This window comes from Mchenga conophoros, linkage group LG20, assembly GCF_057382185.1.
Source record: "Mchenga conophoros isolate Kocher_MC1m ecotype Shallow Benthic linkage group LG20, M_conophoros_male_GT1.1, whole genome shotgun sequence".
Classification (NCBI taxonomy): domain Eukaryota; kingdom Metazoa; phylum Chordata; class Actinopteri; order Cichliformes; family Cichlidae; genus Mchenga; species Mchenga conophoros.
In genome coordinates this window covers 35,339,105-35,366,803 of record NC_140545.1, presented here as the reverse complement: position 1 = coordinate 35,366,803, position 27,699 = coordinate 35,339,105, and the positions used below count along the sequence as shown (strand labels likewise).

Sequence of the window (27,699 nt, the reverse complement as noted above, 5' to 3'; positions counted from 1 at the left end):
GAATCAAAATCATAATATTTACCATGAAGTTCTCCTGAACTTAAGATGTTATTTTGCCCCAGATGCAGTCTGATCAGATGCCCAGACCACCTCACCTAGCTCTTATCAGTTAGAGGTGAGAATCCATCCATCCATTTCAGAGTGGGGTGCTGATCTGTTATTGGGGCCCATGTGGTCATAAACAGGGAAATATTGGTTCTCTCTGTGACATCATAAAGAGCTAAGAGTAGAAAATCCCTCCTGTCTGAAGCTGGGTTTTTAGCGTAGTCTAAAGGTTGAATCAGAGTTATTTGTGAACACAGGCACACCGACTCATTTCTTTGACACTTTGAAATGTTTGATTGTTGAATGTTCAGAGAAAGAGGACAGAAGTCAAATAAAGGCAGAATAAGTTCATTTAAAAAACATGAAAAGGAGAAAAAACTGACGAGAGAAAGAAACAGAAAACTGAGGATCAGAGAGTCACGCTGACATGGAGAAAATGGAAAGTGAGCACGGGTGGAGCGTGGAGTGGGGAGTTATTTTGTGCGTACCAGTCGGTGCAGTGTGTGAAATGTGAACTCTGCAGGGTGTGTGTGTGTGTGTGTGTATGTGTGTGTGTGTGTGTGTGTGTGTGTGTGCGTGAGGGTAATTCGGCCGTTCTTCACTTTGTAAAATAGTTTTTGGGATACTTCATTTTAGTGGGTTTGGGTTTCGAGGATGCTGAGAGTACTCACAGAGACAGGGAAGTCTGTGTGAGTGTGAGTAGGGGAGGATCCTATTTCTCTTAAAGCCGGGTCAGCAACACAAAGATCAGCAGAGCTGAGAGTGAGAGGCACTGAGGAGGGAACGCACACACTTTTAAACAGGCACACAGACTCACACTAAGACAAGCGGCCTTTTGTACACACTCAGTTGTTGATCTGTCTGACACGCAGACTCTTCGCTGGACTCTGGACCACTTGAGAATATTCCCCAGGACTCTATTTCTCCTCATGCACCTGCGGGGACTCTCAGCGCTCCAGGGGGTCAGTACCCAGAGAGGGACCATGACCCCATGGACCACCCAGGATGGAGCTTCATGCAGCTCCAGAGAGAGGACAGGTTCCAGCGGCCGCTGCAGCCCACTGAGGAGAGCTCCTCTCTGGGTATGGCTGCTGCTGGGGGCTTTGGTGGTTCCTGGAGCCTGGAGCTTTCTGAACGAGGAGCAGGAGGAGATGCTGGTGGAGCTTCACAACCACTTCAGAGGACAGGTTTCACCCAGCGCCTCGGCCATGATGCCTCTGGTAAGACCCTACAAGTCATCCCAAATAAGCATAAACAAAGGAAGGGAAGGTAATGCAGCACGTTTATCCAATAAATGTCAGATATTGTATCTGATATCACCTTTTCCCCCTCGAGTGCAGATACAGAATATAAAAGCAGACACATCTATAAATGTCTAATTTTCTGTCCAATGTCAGTACATTTAATCACTGTTTTTGCTTATTCATCACAAATAAGCAGAGACGTCTATACTCATGGTTATATTAGATATATATCAGCAGATTAGAGTAAAATAGTATGAAGTCATGTTTTTAGGGCATGGAACTGGACTCAACATCACCATTATGCTATATTGGTGAGTCCAGGCTACAAGTAATTGTTTGGATCAGGAGCAGACCAAGTGTGAGAGTGTTTGATTTAAAGCACAGCATTAAGAAATAAAGATTTTCATCCAGCTTTAGAGAACTCACTAAAAATATATCTTTATCTCTGCTGACTTTTCTTTGTGTGAGCATCAAACTAAACTCTAAATGCAGCATCTCTGTTTTCTGTAACTGAACTACTTTAAATATGGTGTAAATACAGTTAGCCTGCAGCTACAGCAGGCTAACACATAACCTGCTTAGCTGAGAGTGATTCAGCTTTTTTTGTGTAACTTGTGGTTTTGAGCTGTGAATGTGTCATCACTCCGGGGAGTAGGACGACAGTGGCTTCACTGATCATGAACCATTTACGGTGTTACATTTTTCATCTTTTTGACTCATCGTTATGTTGATGCCATCAGGAAATATATGCGATTGCAGGAAATGCAGGAACTTAATACTTTGAATTTGGTTTAAAAACAGAACAGAAACGGTTGGCTAATCATGTAAAATGGCGATGACAGAGCACAGCTGCAGATCTTTACTGCGTAACAGAAATTCACGCCTTCGTATCGCCATTATGATGACGCGCAGTAGTGTGTCCTGGATTGGTGTCCTGGGTGTTCTTCATTCCATGTCGGTTTAACTGGTTTTTCTAAACTGGTCGCAGGCGTGAATGTGAATTGTCTTTTCTGTGTGTTAGCACTGGTGTAACCCACCCCTCACCCAGTTTCGGAGAAGAAGTTGGAGAAATGGATGGGTGTTGTTTTTTTCTTGTCTTTGTGAATGATAGGAGTAAGCACCCCAGCAGTTACACCAAATATGGACATGAATCAAAGTAAAACAACACTTCAATAGTGATCATTGTTTCATACAGCAGCAGTTTTAACCAAGTCAAAAGCTCCAAACATCCATCTGTCCATTTGCTTCTCCTTAAGTCAAAATGTATCAGTTGTTAACTGAAAAAAACAACTTGAACCATGGATAGTATCATAATCAGACCACAGCATCTGAGAGACACAGATCTTAGGAGGACCCCATTATTATGGCCAAAGCACAATGCTCTCCCTAAGCACCACAGCCTCACAGACCTGAGTGATGATCCTGTCTATGTTTGTAAATGGCGAATGCACTGCTTCTTTTATAGCACTTTTCTACTCTTCTTGAGCATTCAAGGTGCTTTCTATCTAACATTCAAACACATTCACAGTCTGATGTATGCAACTCTGGGTTTAGCATCTTGCCCAAGGATACTTTTGCAGACTGGAGCCGGTTGGGATTAGGGATGGGTATCGTTTAGGTTTTATCCGATACCAGTACCAAACCGGTACTTTTGAAACGGTGCCGGTGCTTAAACGGTGCTCGAACCGGTGCTTAAAGAATGGAGAACACAAAATTGGTCCAAAAACCTCTCATGTTCAGCTGTTTTTTGTAAAAATATAACAATGTTAGCCTTTTCTGCAGCTATGGGGCATATATGGTATCACTCTTGGCTGGAAGCAGTGCTTAAACAATGGAAAAAACACAAACTTTGTCCAAAAACCTCTCATGTTTAGCTGTTTTCCACTTTTTCTTTGGTCATTTTAGCCTTTTTGGTGAAGGGAGTATCTGCCATCAAACAAGAAGAAAGCCGCATGTAACTACGACGGTGTTTGCTAGTTCACCTTACATGCATTGATGTAATAACGTGGTTAGCCTACTCAACGTAAATTACACACGAACAACATGAAGCTACTCACGCAGAGAAGAACGGCTGCTGCTGCATCATCATCCTCATCATTTCTGCTACACTGGCAGGGCTAGGGGCCAGGACTCTCCTCTTCGTGTTTTTGGGGGATGTTGCTAACTCCAGGTCAGATAACAGGCACCACACCTGCCCGCCTACTATCCTTGGAAAGGTAAAATGATTGGCTAGAATCCAAAGTGTATCACAGCTCAGGGGAAAAAAAGCACCGAAATGTGCGCTGCTTTTCGGTCTGGTTACTACCGTTTATGTCAGAACCGGTCCCATAATGGCACCGGATACCGGTACCCATCCCTAGTTGGGATTGACCCTCCTGAGCCGGAGCCGCCTCTGTGCTTGATTAGAGCGTTTCCCATGTATAGTTCGGTTATTCTGGTGCATATCAGCTGATGAGTTTTTAAATTTGTAGCTTTTTCCTGTGGTTTGATTTCTTTTCACACAGAGAAAACTCCAAGCAAACCAGAATGTGTCACTGCAAACCACATAATGATGCTCAGAGTTGAACAAGTAATCTCGCTTACCTGGCATTTTCCCGGTGGGCAGGCGCAGTTTTGGACTAATGGGCCGATTTGAAGGGATGCTGCACACCGGATGCCCAATCAAATCTCTTAACTGGCCCCTCCCCCACTAACTAACGGATAATGTGGAGAATTTACTCCTAACATTAATATTTATCTGAGCAGGTTTTAGGCGTAACCCTGGTACCGAGTGCAAAGCACGCCTGAATGCGTTTAGCTCAAACCTGCAGCTTACACCTGTTAGTCGTCACACTGAGGCGGGATCTCGTTCTCACCATAAACAAACGGCTCTGCAAATCATTTGGAGCCGGAAGGAGACGGCGTCCTCTAAGGGAGTCGGTGTGGCTGTTTTGGAGCGCGCCTGAGTGTCACTGCTGAGCTCAGATCTGCACAACAAACTGCACCAAAGGGCGAAAACAAACCAGAGTTTGATTTAAACTGAATACAAAGCACAGTTTTACTGAGTTACTGAGTTTTACAGTTATTCTAGTGCTTTCTGATGAGTGTTTCTGGAGTTTTTCACTCCTGCTGTGATCTCATTGTCACACCAGTGATTCTGAGCATTAGTCGTGTTGTATTATTTGAGTTCTGGTTCCTGTTTAGTTGTTTGTGGAGTTTTGGGCGCACGTTTAGATGACCTTGCTGTTTGTACTAACCCTCGGTTCCTACTTTGAGTTTGTGTGTCATTCCTCCATCTGTTAACTTTCTTTTTTATACTCCGTCTCTCTTCTAGCTTTGTTTTCTGGCCCCTGCTTTAGTTTTAGTTCCTGTCTGCAGCTTCCCTGATTGTTCTTGTCTGTGTTAATCCTGTTAAGCTGTGCCTCATTCCCCACCTGTGTCCTGTCGTCCAGTCTCTGTATATATAGCCTTTTCTTCTCTTTGTCCATTGTCAGTGTTTGTTGTTGCTTCCCAGTGTTCTGCTCTCAGTGCCCTTCTGTGTTTTGGATTTCTGCTGGGTTCTGATTTTTAGACTTTGTTATCGGCCTCAATAAAGACTTGCCTTTCATTGTTAGAACTTCTTTTTTCCTGTGGCCAGCATTTAGGTCCAAACCTGTGTAGTCACCACAGTTCAGGACAAAGAATTAACCCCGTGAAGCCCACAGCTCTTTGAACTGTGGGTAATTTATTTAAACGAAGACTACAAAATGTTCTCAGATGGTCTCAAAATGTCTGCCAGGGAGCCTTCATGCATCTGAGCATCTGATAGCAGAACTGCCCGAAGCCAATCCAGACGTAAGAAATCTTACAGCTTAGGGTGCAACTGCAACTGCAGCACACTTCAGAAATGGACTGGATATATAAAAAAACATTTTTTTAAATGTTTTATTTGCACCAGGTAATAAATGTTTGTATTTTTCACTGTAAAGCTGGATTTTTAAACCCTGGGAGTTTATGGGCATCCTTTAGTGTTCACTTCCTTTTACAGCCCCTCAGTTGCCAGTTCACTGCAGTTAAAGTCATTTCCCCACAATTGTCTTTAAAGCATCAGCACTTATAACCAGTCTTATGTAAAGCACCCAAAGGTGTTCACGGCCTGCAGACAAGTGAGGACAACCTTTCACAGAAGATATAATTCTGCATTGCAGTGCGTGTGAGATAAGACTGCAGTGACATCAGGCAGGTGTTGCTAATGCTACAGCGGCCTGCGAGTCTCTGTTTCGTAACAGTTTAAACCTCCACAAAACTGCTTGTGGGTGGAGGTAGTTTACAGATGTTTGACCACCCAGTCAGTCTTTTCCCAGTTACAGGGATCCGGTCTCCAGTTTTCTGAACCTCGCCTGACTCTGAGCTTCATCCTGAGTAATCCAGAGACCTGAAGACAACACAGACTGACCATTGTGTTCAGAAAGAGATGCTGCTGTTGGGTTTCACTAATCTAATTGTGTTGCATCAGCAGCAACAACCATCCACTGAGCCTCGTGTAAAAGGCTGAATTGAAATCTCTAAAATTAATCTGCTGCTAAAAAAAAGACCCCAACAAATTCTATTTTGTAGAGACGAATAAAACTGAAGGGACGAGCCGTGTTTTCAGTCTTTAATACTGTTAATTCCTCTCCATATGTGTGTGAAACTCTACTTTTACTTTGAAACGCGCGGGATTTCTCCGGTTAGAAAATTAAACAGAGCAAATAAGACGATTCTGCTCATTCTCACCACGGTCCGCAATTTATTTTCATCATTTCCAGCTGTGAGCAGCTCTTGGAGTTCTTGAATTATGGGATATCAGGGTTCATCGGAGCCGAAAGCAAATTCAGTTTGAGTTTACGTGACATTGTTTTAAAAGGCTCGGGGTGATTATTGGTGCTGAGGCAGCAGGGCGACGTTCGGATCAAAGGCTGCAGTAAAAAAGAGGAAGAGGAACATGTGACTATAAGGAGAAGGAGACGGATAAAAACTGACTGGCCGGATGTCTGTTTACTGTCTTCGGTCCAGAATAGACCTGATTTCCTAATATTCTCAGTTCTTGTTCTGTTGTCTGCTTTTTCTTCTTCTTCTCTCTGCCGAATGTTCCCCCGAGCACAAGTGCATATGTAATCTCTGGCGCTGTTTGTTGGATCCGTCTTCTAGCTTTGTCTTGTTCTAATTATCCTTGTTTGTATCTGTGTTTTGTGTCCCGTGTTTTCATGACGAACACACCAAGGCTGTCCCGAACACCATTTTCTGAACTCTGGTAACCAGCAGCAAACGTTTCTCCCAGTGGAGGTGGGGCTGGGATTCTCACCTCATTATTGTCTGATGAAATCATATGCATACGGTAAACACGATGGTCCATGATCACTGAGAAAGAAACAAGTCAGTGCACAAACTGCATGAAACGGAAGAAAGGGAGAGGTCCCTCCCTCTGATCCTCACCAAGAGATCCACAGACTCTCTGCCAAGTTTGCAACACGGATGATGAGCATGATGACACTGCTGTGAGTGACAGAGACACCGGGCTGAGACGATAAATAGATCCATATTTTAAAAAGGTGTGGTCTCTAATTACCTTGATCAGAAAAGCCAGTCGTGTACTGTTTGATAAATAAATACTGGAGCATTAAAATGATCAGTCTCTCCAGTTTTTTCTTCTGAGTGGAAGGACAGCTGACAGCAGACCACAAGAAGACACTCGTTAGATATCAGCTAAACAATCACAAAGCCTGCCACAACAGCACACAACGTAAGATGACATCATGTTATCAGATGTGAAGATGAAGATGCTAAAAAACATGTTTGCAAATGCAGGTGAAGCGACGATAATATCACTCAACTATAGTGATACAGCAAACCAGTGAGTTTGACTCTGTGTTTTCTTATTTATAGAAGCACGAATTAACATTTTAGTTTATTGATAGTCTGATAACATTTATCAATGAAGGATTAATAAAAAAGCATGATTATCACAGTTCAGAGTGCATGTGAGAGCTTTCTGTCTGTGCATCAGATAAAAGCTCTGCGATGGTTTTGTGCTGAAGCTTCGGGCTGGCTGCTTGTTTTGGTTTGCTCACTGGACCAGAGACGAGCTGGAGGAAGTCTGACTCGTTTTGGAGATGTTACAGTGAAGGATGCACCTCTCTGAGTTCTCTGAGGGAATTTTAGGATCAAAGTATTCAGCTGTGTTTGACAAACAGCTGGGATATTTATCGTGATAATTAAATATCCTTCTAATTAAAATCATAACTGCTTCCATATTTTTCACTTTGCAATTTGATCATATCAGCACAGATAAGTCATGTAACAGCAGAAACATGTCCAGCTGTCTAGATGATCTATTGCTGACATGACCTGACATGTTGTATTTCAGGTTAACATTCAGTCGGTTTTTCATAATTCAAAGAAAATATGTCTTTCAGTACCTATAAAAGAGCGAGACCACCTTTTATGTTTCCTTCATTATTCAAAAATATATTTTTTTTGTCTTTTATGTGAATGTGTTTTTATCAAAGGTTAATTTGACTACAAACACAGACAGAGAGCTTTTCACTGGTCGTTGGTTTTTCAGATAGCAAACTTATATTTGTGGATTTCTGGCTTCTGCTCTTCTGAAAGAATCCAGCATGATTGAGGCCAGAGTGTTTGTGAAATCCAGCTTTTGAACAGTTTAACATGAGGTCTGACTGAGTCATGTCATGTTACCTTAGTTAAACTGACATTGGGAGTCCCAGTAGGTCAGTTCCTTGGAACTGTTAGTCTCCCCCTTTTACCGGCTCCACTTACAATCAGTTGGTTTTAGTTATGTGCAAAGGAGAAAAACAGTGGCGCAGTCTACAGTGTGGATGTGAACATTACTTATATTTCATTTCCCAAAAAGACGAGAGTGTGACGGTAAAGTGCAAACCGTGTCCAGAGGAGAAACAGCTGCATTGTACTGCTAACAGAACTCTTTGTAAACACCTGCATAGACAGCATGCTAATGCTAAGCTAGCCCAGAGACAGTTTAAAGCCGAGTGACCCAGCAGCCTGACCCTGACCCTCAGCGCTCGGCCTCCAGTTCTACCTGTTCATGTTTATAAGTAGAGTCACTGTGGTGACCACCTTGTGCTTGATTTCATCTTTGCTTTGTGCTGTTGCATTTACCTTCATACCTAATAAGAAAAACACTGTATGTGTCATTATTATTATTTACAGCCATTCTTCTGTGAGCACTTAAGAAAACTGTCCTGTGTAATATATATTATACATTACTTTTTTTGGAGTAACAACACAACAAAGAGAAGAAATACTCCCAACATGCACAAACATTCGACCCACAGCATGTAACTGATTCTGATGTCTTTGATATGCTGCTTATTGATGGTGGTGACTCTTAAAGCAGAGCGAATGAGAAGCAGATAATCGATAAGGATATTGAATCGCTAAATTCTTATCGTCCCATCTCTCTATTAAACCTTTTGTGCCCGGGCCTGAGAGCGAACTGAAGACTCTGCTCCCCACACAGACGCTCAGGGCGCACCTCTGACTGCCAAATGGCAGCATCATGCAGGACACCCGCCTGACAATCATCAGCCAAGATCTGTCAAAGTCTGGGTCACATGTTAACCACAAGCAATTAAACCTCTGAAGCCCATAAACCAGAAGAAAGGATTAGTCCGTTTTCCACCACAGGAACTTTAATGTGTGGTTCCACTGTGGAAATCTCCTCAGCAGGGCTGCTATTAGGATTGGTTTCAGTGGAGAGAGTGATGTAGAAAAACTCCAGTGAGCGGGACGATAGGTTAAACTGAGAAACACCAGCCGCTCCAGCCGCCCTGGGAGAACAAATGAGATGAAAAATAAATGCGGGAACTGCATCAGCGAGGTGATGTAGGGACTTTGGTGCTTCATTATGTCACTGATGAAGTCCACAGAGTCCACAGGTGATCCTTTTGGTTTAGTGTGGACCAGCAGGGATCAGAATCAGCACCTCCAAAACTCAGGCCACGGCGCTCACCTAGAAAAGAACGGATGGTTGATGCAGCGATGCTGCACGTAATCTCCCTGACACTGGACTCTCGGCTGGCCTGGGGGGTCGTCTCTGTGTCCCCCTGGAGGAGCTGAAGGATGTTGCCGAGCATCTCTGACTAAGGCTAGACTGCTGTCAGTGACTCTGCGCGATCACACATCTGCAGTGTAACCTGGGCTTTTATATCAAGTCTTCAATGTAAAAACAGCTGCCAGATGTCAATGGAGTCTTTTATTTCTCTGATAAACGTTTGAGTGCTTGTGATTGTAGTTATCGATGTTCAGGTTCAAGTTATTCTCTTGTTTTGTAATTCCAGCATCTGAGGTGCTGTGAATTTCACTTCCTCCCTGTTTGCTTTCTCTAACATCTCATGGTTAATCTACTCCACTTGTCACTATAAACACCTCAGGACACATAAAAGCACCTGTTATGCTGAATGCTGCAGTTTGTTTTAGTCGTAGTTACAGAACTGCTAGCATGGATTTGTTTATTTCTCTTTCCTATCTTCCAGCATACAATGGATGGCAAAGATCCATTTTAATAACACTGCCTCCCCGCCTCCTTTTACTACCAACCAAAACCATTTTTAATTCACTCAGTGAGTTGATAAAAACGTGCTTGCACAGGTTGGCAGAGCAGGGTCATCACTCTTTATCAGCAGAGTAAATCAGGCCTGGGTTCCAGGAACAGGCGGGTGTTTCCATTAGCAAGCGTGTCAGAGGGAACAGACTGAACAGCGAGGGAGTGAGCGATCAAGGTTGAGCAACAGAAGAGGAGGACGGCTGGGGAAGAGCCAAGCGATGAAGAGGGGGGAAGAGAAGATTTAGATAGAGAGAGAAAAGAAAATTAGTCAGAGAATGAATGAGCGCCCAGAGGAATGTGTGTGTGTGTGTGTGTGTGTGTGTGTGTGTGTGTGTGTGCGCGCGTTTGGACCAGGGGAGGTCGCAGGCTGTCTCAGCCTCCATGGGAGCCCCACAGGGACGTTTCCATTTTCATATTATTTTCTTATGATTTTAGCTGGTCTGCAGGGAAAAAGATGTGAAGCAGTTCAAGGAGACAAGGAAGGGAAGGAGGTAGGAAGGAGAAGACAAATGAGGGGAGAAAGAGGAGGTAAGAAGACAGTGATGGAAAAGAGGAGCAACAGGGAGATGAGGGGAGACTCAAAGGGAGGAGGAGAAAGAGACAGAGGACAGAGTTCAGCATTTGTTGGGATGTAAAGGCGTCTGCAAAGCAGCTGGTTCAGAGACCTGGACTGAGCCAAACCAGTGCAACCAGTACAGGGGAACCAGATGGAAAGGGCACAAAGGAGAATCAGGTTGACCAGTTCACATCCAGCTGAACAGAACACTGACTTTGACGAACCTACTCGTCACATGTTAGAGCCCGAAACGGACCTAGAGCCCAGTAAGCTATGGCAAATGCAAACAAACTAACTAGTAAATCTGTTTCAGATTTTTCGGAGGGGGGGGTCTAATGTGCTCTAGAAACAAACTCAACTTTCATTGTAGCCACGACTCACTAAGTAAACTCATCCTTTGTGATTTTAATTCAATTACGTTTTATTTATATATGCATACGCACTTTATACTGAAGTCCACACCTGAGGGAGAAACCTCGACTCTGTGAGCTTGGAAACAGTGAAACATATCCATTAATTTATGAGTCAGTGATTAAAACACAAAAACTTTGTTCAGATTACAAAATACAGGCTGCAGTTAAACTCAGGAGAACATAATCAGCTGTTCTCAGATCAGGTGACTTCCAGTACAGTCGACAGTGATGATCGTGTGTGTGTGTGTGTGTACACCACATGACCTGAAAGTCATAATACAGACCAGATGTTGCGAGCGCCTGCAGGGAGAGGAATGTGAAGGAGACCCCTGACTATTGTTTGTGTTGCATGTCAGCGCTGGACAAATAAACACACACGCACACGGGGATATTAAACTCCCTGTCAGGGTCCTGTTGTTCATTCTTTAGGTTTCGTAGCAACAGTGACTCAGACCACGAGCTGCAGACAACGGGCTGAGTTAAAGGCGTCACTGTGCTCCGTCTCATCACTCATGACCATCATCACATGACGTCTTCAGCTGCAGTGGGAGGCAAACAGCGAATCAGAACTCTTAATGGTGACTTTGACCGGTTTTGTCCGAAAACTTGTTGCGGATAAATACAGCAAAATAAAACCAGTACCAGCGGGAAGATTTATTGATAACACACGGGAAAAGACCCAGGGAAACTGCGTTAACCATAAAAAGGATCAAAACCCTGAAAACCATGACTTTCACACACGAGCCTCAACTCTCGCAGCCCGGTACCAAACGACTCACGGACTGATGCCGGTCCATTGTCATTTCTTGTCCCAGTCGGAGCATTTTTTGGTTGGTCTTCCTAAAAGGAAGCTGATACAGAGAGCCGCTGTTCTTAATGACTTTTTTGAAGGTCACACGTCCTTGCAGTGGGCTATTTGCCTTTCACCAGATCAGTTTCTGTACAGGAACCTGCTGTTACAGACATGATGGGAAGGAAATGTGCACGTCAGGGGGTCAGACTGCGTTCAGGGTCAGAGGTCAGGGGTAAGGGGTCACCCATGGTTTGTCTTGTATAAAGGAAGCAGGATAGAAAATAATTGGAAAAAATAAATAACTTCAGCATCTTTAAATGACTGCGAGGCCAGGACAGGATGACTCAGCCTTGGTGGCTCAAACACAGTGGCTGCTTATGAATCAGCTCTCTGCGTTTCACATTTCATTGGTCTGATATTAAATGTCATATCATGTGCAATAATATTTATTTAACTACCGGCTGTCAAATTTACTTTAAGAGGCCGTTCAGCTTATGAAGCCTCTACCAGTGTCACAGAAAACAGCAACAATGATCCTGCTGTTGACTCTGCTGGAGAGCTGTGGCTGATTTTATAGTACTGGGAGATATGGAGGTGGTTAGATAACCAGATTAAAGCAGCTCCAGAATATTTGTACATTGCTGTTTTGGATTTACTGTTTTATGGCTTGTTGAACTCTTGGGAAATGCAATGAAATTATCATGATAATTAAAAGCAGGTTTAAAGAGGGGAGGGAACCAAAAAATGGAGAAGGGCTATAAAACCACCAATTTAATCTCACAAACAATAATTCATAAGTATGACTTTAGTAACGTCTGGTGTGAAATTTTAATAAAACATATACACTCAGTTGTCGTGAAAGCATCGGTGCTGTGTCTACATTAAAACTCTGATTTGTGCAGCGTGCACAAATAAACATGAAGACCAAATAACTGGACAGAGTCGTGGTCGTCATCCCTGCTGAACTGCTGCTTGCAGCACATGAACGACGATGTGCACCAGTTCATTGATGTCTGTGTGTCTTTTGTACTTGTATGCATGAAATTTGCTTTCATCTCTGCTTCGAGTCCTGATCCGGGCAAACCAGCCAACGACTTCAAGGCTGCGACTCAGATATCAGAGCCACATGTACGGCACCGATGAATAAAAGCATAAAAGTCAGCTTGTGTTTCACAGAGAGTCACTTACAAGGCAGCACTGAACACACAGTTATTATACTTATGGAGCACAATTATGCCATAATTATTATGTTTGTCCCACAATATGAAAACACTTCAGCAACACAACATGAACACAATCAATATCTGATTACAAAAAAAACTTAGGCTTTACATTTCCACTTCCTCCTCTTGTGTTCTCTCGTTCTTACATCTTTCTCCCTGTACCTGTACCTCAGACCCACTGTGTGCTACCGTCTGCTACTGTTGCTGTTTCACTGTAATTTGTATCAACAGTGTAATGAACAGGATATAATTCTGAAATGAAAGTTAGCTGTAACAGAATTATCAGTAGGGATGGGCACTGATAAGATTCATTTGATTTTTTTAGTTCTCATTGATTGTCTTTGGGTTCTTACTGGCTCAGCTTTGAGAGTCACCACAATCTCCAAGCAGCATATCAAAGACTTTACCTTCATGTGAATGAGTCGCATGCTGTGTGGTGCAGGTGCTTGTAAAGAGCTGGAGTTGCGTTGGCAGCATCATGCAGTTGTTTCCGTCCTGCAGGCAGTTTGCAATTAACTCGTCCTTTTGTGCAATAAAAACAAAAGTAATGTCCAGGCTGGAGACTGAGCCACTATTTTCCTCCTCCGGCATGCAAAATGTAACTGAACTGATTAGATAAGTAGATCCGATAAGCGTGATCCATAAGCAGGCACACTAACAGTTCCAAGGAACTGAACCTCTGGGAACTGGTTCTCTATTTCTACTAATCTTAAATATTTCAACAACAATGAGGATGGTTCAAGTGTATTGATTTATTTTTTTATTCTGGGGCTTCCCTATAGTAGAGTTCATGATCGACACACAACAGAGATGCAGGTAGATGTTGAACAGAAGATGAGCCTTTATTTGGGGCTGCACACAACACTACAAAACCAAATCCAACGGGGAACTGAGATAAACTAACAAAATCCTAAACTGGGGGAAGCTAAGCAACACAACACTAGATACAGAGGGAAAAAACAATACAGAGCCTGAGACCTGAAGAAACCTGGGACTTGGAAAACACGAGAAAAGCAGAGGAAACGCAGATGAACCAACGAGACAGGGAGGAAGCAAAACACGGGACTGTCAAAGTAAAACAGGAAATACACAAACATAGAAACCAGGATAAACAAAGGAAGCATCTAAAAAAATCACTAAAGTACAACCAGAAACTAACAGAAACAAAAAATAATAATAAAAAATGGATCATGACAGGAATGTTGGAAAAAGGCGTTTTGTCAACCAGCTTTACTTTTACATGTTCATTTGATTGCTTTAAACTCTGACAGCTTGTAATATGGTTGGTTACGTGACTTCCTCTCTGTATCTAAAGTTATAACACGCTGCCTTGCAAAATGACACGAGCTGTTTATGATTAACAAACAGCAGATTTGGTGGTGCCAAACCAGCACTTCTGTAACATTCAGTGGTTGTTTGCAGAAATGGGATCCAAACCTGAAGCTGGTGGCAGAGGGCTACGCTGCTAAATGCATCTGGAACCACAACCCAGAACTGGAAGATACTGGAGAGAATCTGTACGCGGGCACCGGGCCCCTGGACCTCCGAGCGGCTCTGGAGAAATGGTTCCTGGGTGAGTGATCTCAGAAGTAAATATTTGTTGGCTTTCTTGTTTACAGCAGACAGATTACAGTCAGTGGTTATCTTTGAACAGTAGAAGTGAGGCTTACAGAAAACCGCTCCAAGCAGTGTTGGTTTTCAGTATTTTACAACTACGAGATCTTCATTGGCTTCCTGTTAAATCCAGAATTGAATTCAAAATCCTGCTCCTCACATACAAGGTCTTAAATAATCAGGCCCCATCTTATCTTAATGACCTTGTAGTACCATATCACCCTATTAGAGCGCTCCGCTCTCGCTCTGCAGGCCTACTTGTTGTTCCTAGAGTATTTAAAAGTAGAATGGGAGGGAGAGCCTTCAGTTTTCAGGCCCCTCTTCTGTGGAACCAGCTTCCAGTTTGGATTCAGGAGACAGACACTATCTCTACTTTTAAGATTAGGCTTAAAACTTTCCTTTTTTCTAAAGCATATAGTTAGGGCTGGATCAGGTGACCCTGAATCCTCCCTTAGTTATGCTGCAATAGACGTAGGCTGCCGGGGGATTCCCATGATGCATTGAGTTTTTCCTTTCCAGTCACCTTTCTCACTCACTATGTGTTAACAGACCTCTCTGCATTGAATCATATCTGTTATTAACCTCTGTCTCTCTTCCACAGCATGTCTTTATCCTGTCTTCCTTCTCTCACCCCAACCGGTCGCAGCAGATGGCCGCCCCTCCCTGAGCCTGGTTCTGCTGGAGGTTTCTTCCTGTTAAAAGGGAGTTTTTCCTTCCCACTGTCGCCAAAGTGCTTGCTCATAGGGGGTCATATGATTGTTGGGTTTTTCTCTGTATCTATGAAGCGCCTTGAGGCGACTTTTGTTGTGATTTGGCGCTATATAAATAAAATTGAATTGAATTGAATTGCAATCCAATCTATTTCACAATGACAAGTCAGAGCAAATAAGATGTTTGTCTATTTATAATCACTAGTAAACCTTTACTACAGAAAGACAGTCTCTTTGAGTCGACTTCTCAGGGGTTTTAAAAAATTACTGCTGCTTTTAAAATACGATCACCACAACTAGTTTTGTTTCTCGTATCACCCTATTAGAGCACTTCGCTCTCGCTCTGCAGGCCTACTTGTTGTTCCAGAGTATTTAACAGTAGAATGGGAGGCAGAGCCTTCAGTTTTCTGTGGAACCAGCTTCCAGTTTGGATTCAGGAGACAGACACTATCTCTACTTTCAAGATCAGGCTTCAAACTTTCCTTTTTGCTAAAGCATATAGTTAGTGCTGGACCAGGTGACCCTGAATCCTCCCTTAGTGATGTTGCAATAGGTGTAGGCTGCCGGGGATTCCCATGATGCACTGGGTGTTTCTTCTTCACTCACTATATGTTTGTACACTTCTCTGCATTTAATCCACTGTCACCAAGTGCTTGCTGTTAGGGGGACACCTGATTGTTGGGGTTTTCTCTGTATTATTGAAGGGCCTTTATCTTACAGTATAAAGCACCTTGAGGCGACTGCTGTTGTGAAAGTGTGGATTGAACTGTGACTGTAAATGTTCAGGATAATGACAATTCTCATAAATCTGAAGGAATAACTAAACACTGTCACAGCGCTCGTTACTGCAATAAATCAAAAACTGTCACTCTGTAATAAACAAACGCAAATTAACAGAACAGGACTCGAGCATTTCACCAAGTTATAATTTTTCTAATATGGACTAGTTTGAGGAAACTTATAAGCTTTAATATCCAGCAGCTCAGCTGTGGCACACCCAGGCTGAGGTTGGAGTTTCGATTTTTTCCTCACCTTTGGTAACTAAAAACATTTCTGCTACAGTCGAATGCCGACTAGATTTTAAATGCATTGTTATGTTGCAGTATCACTAGAAGTATTTTTGCTGCTGTGATGTTAATAGATGAACCTACCACACATTAACTATGGATCAGTGATTTACTGAACTTGTATAAAAATGTAACTTTAACACTGAATGTTAAAGTTACAGCTCCTGATGTAGTTTCTCAGTTTTCAACACTTTTTGTATTTGATTTCACTCAGCTGTGCTGAAATTGTTGCTTTTTGTGTTGTGAGATTTCTTGTGGTTTTTCCAACCATCATACTTCTGACAGCAGTGCCCTGTGCCAGACCAGCACTTTAGTTTTGCATCGTTATTGAGCCTTATTGTTATAGCTTCTGTTTATTATTTTGTATTATCTCTCAAGTTTCAGGATAAACATACCAGATGTTCATCTTGACTGCAGAACCTTTACTTGTCACTGGATATGTCCTGAATGTGGTGATTCTTCAACTAAATCTCATCATTGTTCACATTAGAATAGTGTGTTCTAATTGATCTGTTCTGTGCAGAACGCCTGGACTACGACTTCCAGAACAACAGCTGTGACGAAGATAAGATGTGTGGACACTACACACAGGTCACAAACACACACACACACACACACACACACACACACACACACACACACACACACACACACACACACACACACACACACAGTATACACAGTTAGGCTATGTATGTGGACAATGACAGGGTGCACGCCCAAACTGAGAATGACTTTAATTATCAATCAACTGTCCAGTTACTTCTCAGTAATGGGAATACGACTAAAATGGCTAAAATCCACTGCAGAGGACATTGTCCAAAGCTTGTGTAGAATGTGGCAGATCCACTCAGTTTAAACTGTGCGTGTGTGTTACAGATGGTGTGGGCAGACACACACAGAGTGGGCTGTGCCTTCCATCTCTGTGACACTATGGAGGGACTGGACTGGGACAGAGTCTCCTTCCTCGTCTGTAACTACTACCCAGCGTCAGTACCACGACTCCTTCCAGTGTTACTGCTGCACAATACTACAACAAGTGCTCCCTCTTGTGGACTGTACTAATAATTGTGTGAATGCTGTAAAGCACTCACACAAATTGAGCTATTCATGTGGAATTCAGCTTTTTCACATCTTCTTTCGTTTTAATTTAATCCCTCTTTAAGTTTTCAGTTGCATCATTATGATTTTTCAGAAAATACATACGTTGTTATGCAGTTTGCTTTGAGTGAAAACTCGCTCAGTTTTCACTCTATCATTATTGTGGAAGTAAGAGATTTTTGTCAAATCGTCTCAGAGCTACACAAAGTCTGAAAACTCTCCATAGAAACACAATCAGGCTGGAATTCTCTAATGCGAGCCGCTTTCCAGTTGTCATATCTCCTCAATGAAACAATTTCAAAGCTTGAGCCTTTGGCCAATTTAACTTCAGACACTCCTAACACTCACAATTCAATAATTTTTGTTCTGTTTATCCATGAATTGCATTTGTTTGAGGGCAGGAAATCTGTGCTTCTCTCGGATTTCAAACTCCGGAAATAAAGCACTTTTTTCTCTTGTTATATCTCCTTCATGGATTTCCACAGAGACCTGAAAACCTCCATGATGGTTCACCAAAGCCTGATGATTGTTAAAGAATGATGGTGGATGCTTCAAATAGATTTAACGTTACAAAACGTTGTTTGAGAGCAAGTCAAGGCAGTTTTCACTTCTCTTCTACTCAGTTATGTTACATTACAAGTCATACATCTTTAATAATTCATATTGTAATAATGAATTATGAACACCTGAAGATTTCCCATCTGCTCTTAAAAGAAGCGTGCAAGAATGACCATTTTAGACCCAACGGTTAGGAAATTATGGCCATTTGTTTGAGAGGAATCCTGAATGAATTCTGCAACTTTTCTAATATGTACTTCAGCTTCTTCACCTCCAACTCCAGTGTCTGAGATAAGTGCCTGTTTGGCTCACTGAGATGAGCAGCTGCCAGTATACTGGGTGGCGCAGGTTCGAATCCTACCCGTAGCTCTTGCCGCACATCTTCCCCGCTCTCGCTCATTCTTCTTTCTTGACACTCTTCGGTGTACCCTTTCAAATAAAGCTGTCTTCAGCAAACACTTCAGCTTCTTCACTTCTTTTCAGCAGAAAGTTCTGCTTCGTTTGCATTTTTCAGCAGTTAATTTCCACCACACAGCATTCACACTGCATTTTTGCAGAAAATGCAAATTCTTCTAGTTACACTTTACTTGTTTGACTGAAGGCAGGAGACACGTCATTAAATGTGAATTCTTTGGGCTGTATTGTATATTTTAACATCCCTTTGTTAACATACTTTTTAAAGTCAGTTGATTCACAGTAATACAGGCAATTTAATACGATGCATATATATTCATTGGTGGTGCCTCATGCTAACAAAGACTAACACTCAACTGTTTGACTCAGTTTCTGTTAGCTTTTCTTTTTATTTCTGTTTTTCTTGTAACACAATCTGGAGTTATTAAATTTGGATTTGTATGATGTTTTGTGTACGTGTGTTCAGAGGGAACTATGAAGGAGTGCGGCCGTATGTTGAAGGCGATTGGTGCTCCAGATGCCCCGAAAACCTCCAGAAATGTGAAAACAGTCTCTGTGGTAAGAGTACAGTCGTTACTCCTCCTGATCTGTGTTCATCCACATCAGCATTTTATTTTAGGACTTTATTTTTATTGATGTATTTTTTATCAGCATATAAATTTAATATAATATATATGTGCTATCGTGCTGTCCCATGTCAAATTTGATATGGACTGTAGATCCACCAGTGTGGGTCGAATCAAACTAAATTGTGACTTTGTGGGATCTCGAAGCTCTATATGTCATGCCTGTGTGTATTTTTTCTGCAGCAATGGTAACAGAGTTTAGGGGACGTCAGCTCTGTTATGAGCACATGTGCCCGGGTCCCTTACCTAAAAATATTTTTCACTGGCAGCATTAACGACTGCGAGACCTCATTAGATCCCAGATTAAAACAAGTTTACCTTCATTTATGTTTTCCAGTTCCCGACACAGTAGAAGAAGAGGATGAAGATGATGATGATGTGACAGCTGATCCCATGCTCACAACAGGAGAATCCAGTCCTGATGCAACAACTGATCCCCTCCAACCTACAGATGATGATGTTCTTCCTACAACACCTGACTTTCCAGTGGAGTCTACCACCGCTGACGGCATTCCCAGTGTTCCCACCGTGCACTTTGCATCGAGCACTGAAGATACACCGCCTCCACACACCACGGCTGAGGCCACCAAGCCTCCATCTGCCCCCCCAACAACGCTCGCTACACTGATAAACAAGATCGGTCCTGATACAAGGGAGGAAGAGAAGGAGCAGGAGAAAGAGGAAGAGGAGAAACTAAATGAAACGCCACATAAGGAGGAGAAAGGTGTGAAGAGAGTTGTTGGAAGTATAATAAATAAGGACAGTAGCGCTGCACAGAACAGTGCTGGCTCGATGTCCTCGCCTTCAGTCCTGCTAGCCTGTCTGACTGCGATCCTGATTGTCAGGCTGTGAGTAGAAGAAGAGGAAGCGTTCTCCTCACTTCACCATATTTGCATTGACTGCACATGGCCTCGTTAATCCCTCCCACCGTTTCCCCTCTCTGCCTTGTCGAGCAAAATAGGTCAATTTATAAATTAGCCTCACCATAACATAGCTGCCATTTCTGCCACATCTGCATCAAGTCTGACTGAGATTTGGGTCAAACAATGTGTGCATAACCTGCTTCAACCTGCCTGGAAAACTAAAGTCTTACAGCCAGTAAACTACCGTTCACTGACAGGAAATATGATGTTTTCCAAAACAGCTTCAGAGCAGTTTGTGAAATAGTTAAGAAAAAAAGATTAATCTATTGGTTCATGGACACACAGTCATGGTCACTGTTGCAGTTTGGCTAGATGGTTTCATTTGTGGTTTGGGTAAGTCTCTGTAGTAAAAGGATTTCCTTTTGTACTTTTACTCATCACACCTGCATGGAAGCCCGTTTCCACCACTAAAAAAAAAAAGGTTCCATAACTCAAAATTTTGAGTTCTTTTCTTAAAATTTCGAGTTATTTTCTCGAAATTTCGAGTTACTTTCTCGAAATTTCGAGTTACTTTCTCGAAATTTCGACATATTAACTCGAAATTTCGATTTATTAACTCAAAATTTTGAGAAAAGTAACTCGAAATTTCGAGTTAGCGCTGCCAATCAGTAATCTACGTGAATGACTTCATTTCCTTGTTACCCGGAAGCTGAAGCCCTCAGCTACAAATGCTACAGCTAAGCTACCGGTATTACATCCAGTCGCACAGATTGCTGAGTGTTTTCAGCCTGGCTTCACAAATGATGAAATCCCTGTGTTATTAGCTGAATCACATGGTGTTACTATCAGCAAACGTACTCGCGAAAGCGCCAATTTGTTGGGATCCGTTTTTGAGTGCGCGTTCCTCTGCGCCATATGCTTCCAGGAAACAAGACAGCGACCTCATTCACGTATATTTTTGATTGGCAGAGCTAACTCGAAATTTCGAGAAAATAACTCGAAATTTCGAGAAAATAACTCGAAATTTCAAGTTATGGATACTGGCTTTTTTGTTTTTATTTAGTGGCTGAAACGGGCTTCCATACACCTGAGCAGGTTTTGATTACCTGCAGGTTCTCTGTGGAGATCAATGCATCGGATAACTGCTGACTATGCAATCGTCAGTTTTTAAGTTTCAGTTTTCAAAAGTTATCAGCATGTACAAACATCGACCAGTGGATGGAAATTGCAGAAGTTGCTGCTGAAATTTCTAGGTACACAGGAAACCCTGAAAACTAGCTAGCCACAAAGTAGCTCAATAATTGACAGAAAATTAAAAATCATAAAACACGTCACATTTTCTGCCCATTCTCATGTTTAATTTAATTCACTGCCTATGTGCTAAAAACAGCGTAGGATTTTATTTCCTTTTTCAAAGCACAGAGCTGGAAGGCCTGTCCACATATCTGCTAACCCCCAAATGTCGGCCTTTACACCCACAGGCTAAATTGGGTGTAAAATGTTAACCACAGGTTAGGTAGTGCCAGCTTCGTGCAAGTTTGTCTTAAAAATATGTGGTTTCTGGCACAATATAAACTCCTTAATTACATAATAAGTTATGTATAAGTTGTATCGTGAAAGAAGGGAGATCCATGTCCCTGTACGTGAACGCGTTGTTTTCCTCACCGCTTCAGAGATGATTGAGGGTTTTTTTTCACTTATATCAGATTCAACTGTGTCCATCAGAACATCAGGTAAGAGTCTGAGAGGAGTGTCTGAACATCGTTAGCCTATAGCTTAGCATAAAGACTGGAAGCTGTCTCCAGATTTGATGACATCATCAGATCAAATAACCTGTGCTTAACTTAACGAATAATTTGAACACTTGCAGCAGCTGTTTTGGACCCCATGTTTTAAGCCTCATTCAACCTTCACAGGAACACAGTAAACGGTTTAAACTGTGCTGTTAAATCTATGAGCACAAATGACTTCATCCGACTCCCCGAGGATGTAGGACACTGAATATTGTAATTATTTAGACTTTGTTTTAAACTTACTAAAATGAAGTGTAAATATTTTGTCAAAATATCAAATGTAATAAAGTTTCACCAACCTGTTTGTAACTTTATCCGTTTCTATCTTTACATGTAAAAATGTCCAGGATGTAAAATGCTGGCCCGTGTAGTCTAAATGAAGGTAAAAGCAGGATTGTCATTAATGAAACCTGCGTTTCCAGTCAGATCATAAAAATGTTTTAAATTATTGAACAGTTTAATAGATGGAAAATTATGGAAGAATTGTATAACCGTCACAGCTGGTTTACAGGTCAAAACCCCAAACGGTTGTTTTTCCTCTACTTCCAGTCTTTGTGCTAATAAGTTAATCATATCCCTCGTCTTACTTTGAGCTGCTGTTCTGCTTTAACTCTTGGCAGAAACTCTGATACGTGAACTAGCCGGTTTTTTACACTAAAAAACTGAATTTGCTTCATATTTTTGATGTTTTGTTGCTACTATGCCATCAAAAACTGTGCAAAGTCCTAATGATCTTATTTTATGCACAAAAACGTGTTAAAATAAGAAAGTGAAATACCAAAAAAAATATATATATGAACATTATTTTACTTACATATTTTTCATTTGGAGTTTGAGCTCCGTCAGATATTTACAGCAGTGCTTCCTCTGCACTGAAAACCAAACAGCACTGGAGTGCTGCAGAGGAGCTGCTCACAAACTGATCCCCCGCTGAGATCACCTCTTTGTTTTTGGATGTTGTGTAATGATGAAAGTGATGTGCATCAGCATCATCAAGTGAAAGCTAACCGAGTGGGAGACATTTTGTTTTACAGGGATTTTAGTGTTGTAGTAGGTTTGCAGGAGAAATAATCACTGAGTGTGTTTGTTGTGTTTCAAACTGACGACCCTGCTTCTTCTTTTTCACCGCTACATGTCTACTGTACACCGTATTCTCTCTCAGACTGGAACTACAACTGGACAACATCTAACAATTGACATATCTCTGCTACGCTGTCTTAGAAGGAAAATTACCATAATTATCCTAAATAACTGTAGCAAAGGTGGCTGTAAATGTCTGTATATAAGATAAATAAATAAAAAACCTACCTTACTTCCTTTAGTTGATACTGTGTGACTTCTTCTAATATTTCACAGTAAGGATAGTAAAAGCTGAGTTTGCTCGATGTTGAAGATACCATTATTTTTTTAGAGACGTCTCTTTTTAATGGAGGTAATTGGTGACTTTTTCAGTGAAATACTGCAGTTGACCACTGGGACTCAGCAAATGACACTGACTACAGTGGATGCAAAAGTATTCGGCCCCTTAAACTTTCCCACATTTTGTCACATTACAGCCACAAACATGAATCAGTTTTATTGTAATTCCACATGAAAGACCAACACAAAGTGGTGCACACGTGAGAAGTGGAACGAAAATCAGACATGACTCCAAACATGTTTTACAAATAAATAACTGCAAAGTGGGGTGTGCGTAATTATTCAGCCCCTTTGGTCTGAGTGCAGTCAGTTGCACATAGACGTTGCCTGATGAGTGCTAATGACTAAATAGATGCACCTGTGTGTAATCTAATGTCAGTACAAATACAGCTGCTCTGTGACGGCCTCAGAGGTTGTCTAAGAGAATATTGGGAGCAACAACACCTTGAAGTCCAAAGAACACACCAGACAGGTCAGGGATAAAGTTATTGAGACATTTAAAGCAGGCTTAGGCTACACAAAGATTTCCTTGTTGGCCTTTATGGAAGAGCGGCAGGAAGAAAGCCATTGTTAACAGAAAACCATAAGAAGTCCCGTTTGCAGTTTGCCACAAGCCATGTGGGGACACAGCAAACATGTGGAGGAAGCTGCTCTGGTCAGATGAGACCAACATGGAACTTTTTGGACAAAATGCAAAACGCTATGTGTGGAAAACTAACACTGCACATCACTCTGAACACACCATCCCCACTGTCAGATATGGTGGTGGCAGCATCATGCTCTGGGGGTGCTTCTCTTCAGCAGGGACAGGGAAGCTGGTCAGAGTTGATAGGAAGATGGATGGAGCCAAATACAGGACAGTCTTGGAGTCTGCAAAAGACTTGAGACTGGGGTGGAGGTTCAGCTTCCAGCAGGACAACGACCCTAAACATAAAGCCAGGGCAACACTGGGATGGTTTAAAAAAAACATATCCATGTGTTAGAACGGCCCAGTCAAAGTCCAGATCTAAATCCAATCGAGAATCTGTGGCAAGATCTGAAAACTGCTGTTCACAAACGCTGTCCATCTAATCTGACTGAGCTGGAGCTGTTTTGCAAAGAAGGATGGGCAAAGATTTCAGTCTGTAGATGTGCAAAGCTGGTAGAGACAGACCCTAAAAGACTGGCAGCTGGAACTGCAGCAAAAGGTGGTTCTACAAAGTATTGACTCAGGGGCTGAATAATTACGCACACCCCACTTTGCAGTTATTTATTTGTAAAAAAAAGTTTGGAATCATGTCTGATTTTCGTTCCTCTTCTCACGTGTGCACCACTTTGTGTTGGTCTTTCACGTGGAATTCCAATAAAACTGATTCATGTTTGTGGCTGTAATGTGACAAAATGTGGGAAAGTTCAAGGGGCCGAATACTTTTGCAAGCCACTGTATGTGGCGCTCTCTACTTTTCTACTATAAGAGCAATAATAATAGTACACCCACTCACTGTAGAATGCTAAAATTGGTTTGGGGGTGTTTTGCAACAAACTGATCAAAATAAACTGCTGTTTTATTGCAAAATTATCAGTACAACATGTGTACATGTACTGTACTGTATCATGTGTTTCCCTGATTAACAGTGAATCTTACTCATTTCATTTTTAGTTAATTATCCTTTATTTATTGAAATAAAAAGCACATTGAGGTTAAAAAGGCCAAGAGGGCAGCAGATGTTACAACAACCACAACACATAACTGGCTGGTAAAAGGGAAACACACGGTCACACTCCACAATGTACAGTCACTCTCACTCACGCTCAACTGGGAAGGGTCCAGGGAAGACAGGTTCAGACCCAGGGAGGTCTATACAAGGAGATGGAGTTAGATGTCAGACTCACAGGGAGATCAAGAAGACACTAAGCCGGGCTCAACACTAGTGAGTACAAAGCTCCAGCGAGGAGCACCACTCCAACCAGGCCTTAAGTATGGTCAGTGTTTATCAGCTGTGATGAGCCACACGTGCGTGTGCATGGGTGTGACGATCAGGTGACCACTGAAAGGCAGGCACCGCACCTCAGGACAGCCAATGGTGGATCATTTCTGGCAACTTCTGCTCTGTTTGTAGATTGCACTGACCGTTTATTTAAAGGCCTGTTTTTCTAATTCTGTTGTGAGTCTGCGACTTAGTTATACTGGTTGTGGTTTTCAATCATGTGTACACAGAAATAAGATAAACTAGGGTGACCATATTTTGATTTCCAAAAAAGAGGACACTTGGCCCAGTCATGAAGAACTTTAACAATAATGTTTGCTTAAAGAAAATTTTAACCTATTTAAACGATGCCTTCCCTGTGCGGTTAATGAACGGTGAAACAAAAATGTCACATCGTCTTTTACACGTCAACAAGGGCAAAAAAATAACTTAAAGACCTCTGGAATTAAATAATGGTACAGAAATAAGGCCTCATCTGTATGAGAAAAATGACCAGTACCGGGACAGTACGAGGGAAATTTCTTTTGCAGTTCATCTGAAAAGCTGCAGCTGCACTTTGGCATCTTTTAAACATCACCAGGTGCGCTGCTGCATGCTGTGTGTCCCGTCTGTGAGCGCAGAACAACAACTCACAAAGCAGCAGCTCGGGGATGACGTCACACTTAGTGCTGTCATTCACCCACTTTAAAAAAACCCAAACCTGATGCTTATTTGCTTCTTTGCTTTCCAGCCACAGACCCATCTCAAAATTGCCTTTTGTTGCCAAGATTTTAGAAAAGGTTGTGGCCAAGCAACTCACGGTTGTTCTAGATGGACATAACATTCTTGATAAATTTCAATCTGCCTTTCGTAAGGCCCCTTGCTTGGTAGCAGAAGTATGGCGGCCCACACGAAGCGTCCATCCTCTCCTCTGGTGTTGCCCACCTGTCCCTGGTCTGCCCCCTGCTGGTCCCCAGGTACAGTGTCGGGCGAGATGGGTCCCTTCAGCTCTTGCTTGGAGCATGCCGGGTGTGGGAATTAGCCCTTCCTGAGGTGCCATCTAGTAGAGTGGACCTCAAGGTTGATGCTATCACGCAACCTCAGTGCCCACTGTCTTAGGTGCCGCTGATGCCTAGTTGGCCTGGATGCAGGCTGTGTGTGCCCTGCCTCTTGGCGTTTCTGATCCCCTGCGCGCATTTGGATGCTGCCGTGCATGGCGGAAGTAGTTGCCTTTGGCCCCTCCCCCGTTGCCTCCCCCCGGTCCCTGGTTGCCCCTTTGGACCTTCCCTGGGCAGGGCGGCGTGCCCTACAGGAGTGTGAGGGTTACTTATGCTCTGCTGGTGGCCATTTTGTCGCTCCCGCTATAGGGCTGCAGGCGGGCTGGGCACAGGGGGTCCGCTCCAATCCTCACATAGCCTGAGAGGCTATGTGAGGATGGTGGCTGCAGCGTTCACTCCCATGGCCCCGCCTCTGTGAGGCCCGGGCTGGTGGGGGTTGATTATCGTGAGGTGGATGTTGAAGAAGCTTCCATCCTCTCTGGCTACCACTGGAGTGGGACCCGGACGAGTGAACCCATGTCTGGGTCGCCTGATTGCGGGCCCCTCCCACAGCGTTCCCTCCCGTGGGCTTGCCTTCTTGAGGCCTGGGTTGGTGGAGGTTTGATTGTCAGGAGGTTGATGCTTATGATGCTTGGCTCGGCTTGCGGTTGACAGTTCTCCGGCCTGCGGCGCTGGCTCACTGCCTGGCACGTTGTCTACATGCTGCGGGTCCCCGTGGCCGGAGGGGCCCGCCCAGTGAGCTGCTACTCCCGGCGTGTCACGTCCCTGGCTGCACTGCTGCTCCGGGCTGTCTCCCCCTGGCGTGTTGCCCGCATTCGCCTGCTTACGCGCCAGTTGGGCCTCGCTGCGGCGAGTGTGCGTTCTCCAGCCTTTTTTAGCTGGGTTCTCTCTGGCATATCAGCTGCTGCGGCTCCTGTCTGTGTTCCCTCAGACACAGCGAGCCGGGCCTCGCTGTCTCTGATACGCCAGCCGGCAAGTGAGTGTTCTCCAACCCGCAGCGTCAGGCTCCCTGCAGGCGGTTCGCCCGTTACATGTTAGCCGGGCCTCACTGTGTCTGATAAGCGAGTGTGTTGTACTGCTTGGCCCTGGGGCGACCTGCGGGTCGCGTCCCTGGCTTGGAGCTCCTCTCCAGCAGCTACACTACAGCCGCTTGCTGTGTTCCCCTGGCATGTTGCCCGCATTCGCCGGCTTACACGCCAGTCTGGCCTCGCTGTGTCTGATACGTCAGCCAGCGAATGTGTGTTCTCCAGCCTCCTTGGCCAGTCTCTGTCTGGCATATAGGCTGCTGCAACTGCAGGCTGTGTTCTCCTGGCGTGTTGCCGCATTTGCCGGCTTGCCCGCCGGTCGGTCCTCGCTGTGTCTGATGCCTCAGCAAGTGAGTGAGTGTCCCCCAGCCTGCGATGCTGGCTCCCTGTTGGTGCTTGGCCTGTGTGTCATGGACTTAGACGGCCAGCACGGGGATGCCCAGTAGCTGGGACTATGTGTCTGACCTCGAGTGTCTCATTGCGAGTTCACTCTTGAGGCTCCTCTGTCTACAGACAAGCATGTGGTGACGGTGCTGGGGGTGGACCTTCGGGTCATCGCCTTGCTCAGCCCTCCACTTACGCAGGCTAGGCTGCCAGCCCCCCGTCTGTGAACAGCTCGGGTGGCTCCGGCTTTGGGGATGGACCGG

The 27,699-nt window shown here is 43.5% G+C and overlaps 1 protein-coding gene across 1 annotated transcript; it reads left to right on the top strand.

Moving 5' to 3' along the window:
* The first annotated feature begins 688 nt into the window (after positions 1 to 688).
* Positions 689 to 22,919, top strand: LOC146551303 (uncharacterized). Its single transcript, XM_085258765.1, has 6 exons — positions 689 to 1,265; positions 14,281 to 14,431; positions 16,773 to 16,840; positions 17,129 to 17,238; positions 18,789 to 18,880; positions 19,286 to 22,919. The coding sequence occupies exons 1-6, from the start codon at positions 975 to 977 to the stop codon at positions 19,798 to 19,800; spliced, it is 1,227 nt and encodes a 408-aa protein (XP_085114891.1). The 5' UTR covers positions 689 to 974; the 3' UTR covers positions 19,801 to 22,919.
* Positions 22,920 to 27,699: the final 4,780 nt, after the last annotated feature.

What these genes read in the sequence shown, in the direction of transcription:
- LOC146551303 (XM_085258765.1), top strand. Translation starts at nt 975, where the DNA reads ATGCACCTGCGGGGACTCTCAGCGCTCCAGGGGGTCAGTACCCAGAGA. An exon ending in TGTGTGGACACTACACACAG is followed by an intron (nt 16,841 to 17,128) that starts GTCACAAACACA and finishes TGTGTGTTACAG; the next exon opens with ATGGTGTGGGCAGACACACA. An exon ending in GTCTGTAACTACTACCCAGC is followed by an intron (nt 17,239 to 18,788) that starts GTCAGTACCACG and finishes ACGTGTGTTCAG; the next exon opens with AGGGAACTATGAAGGAGTGC.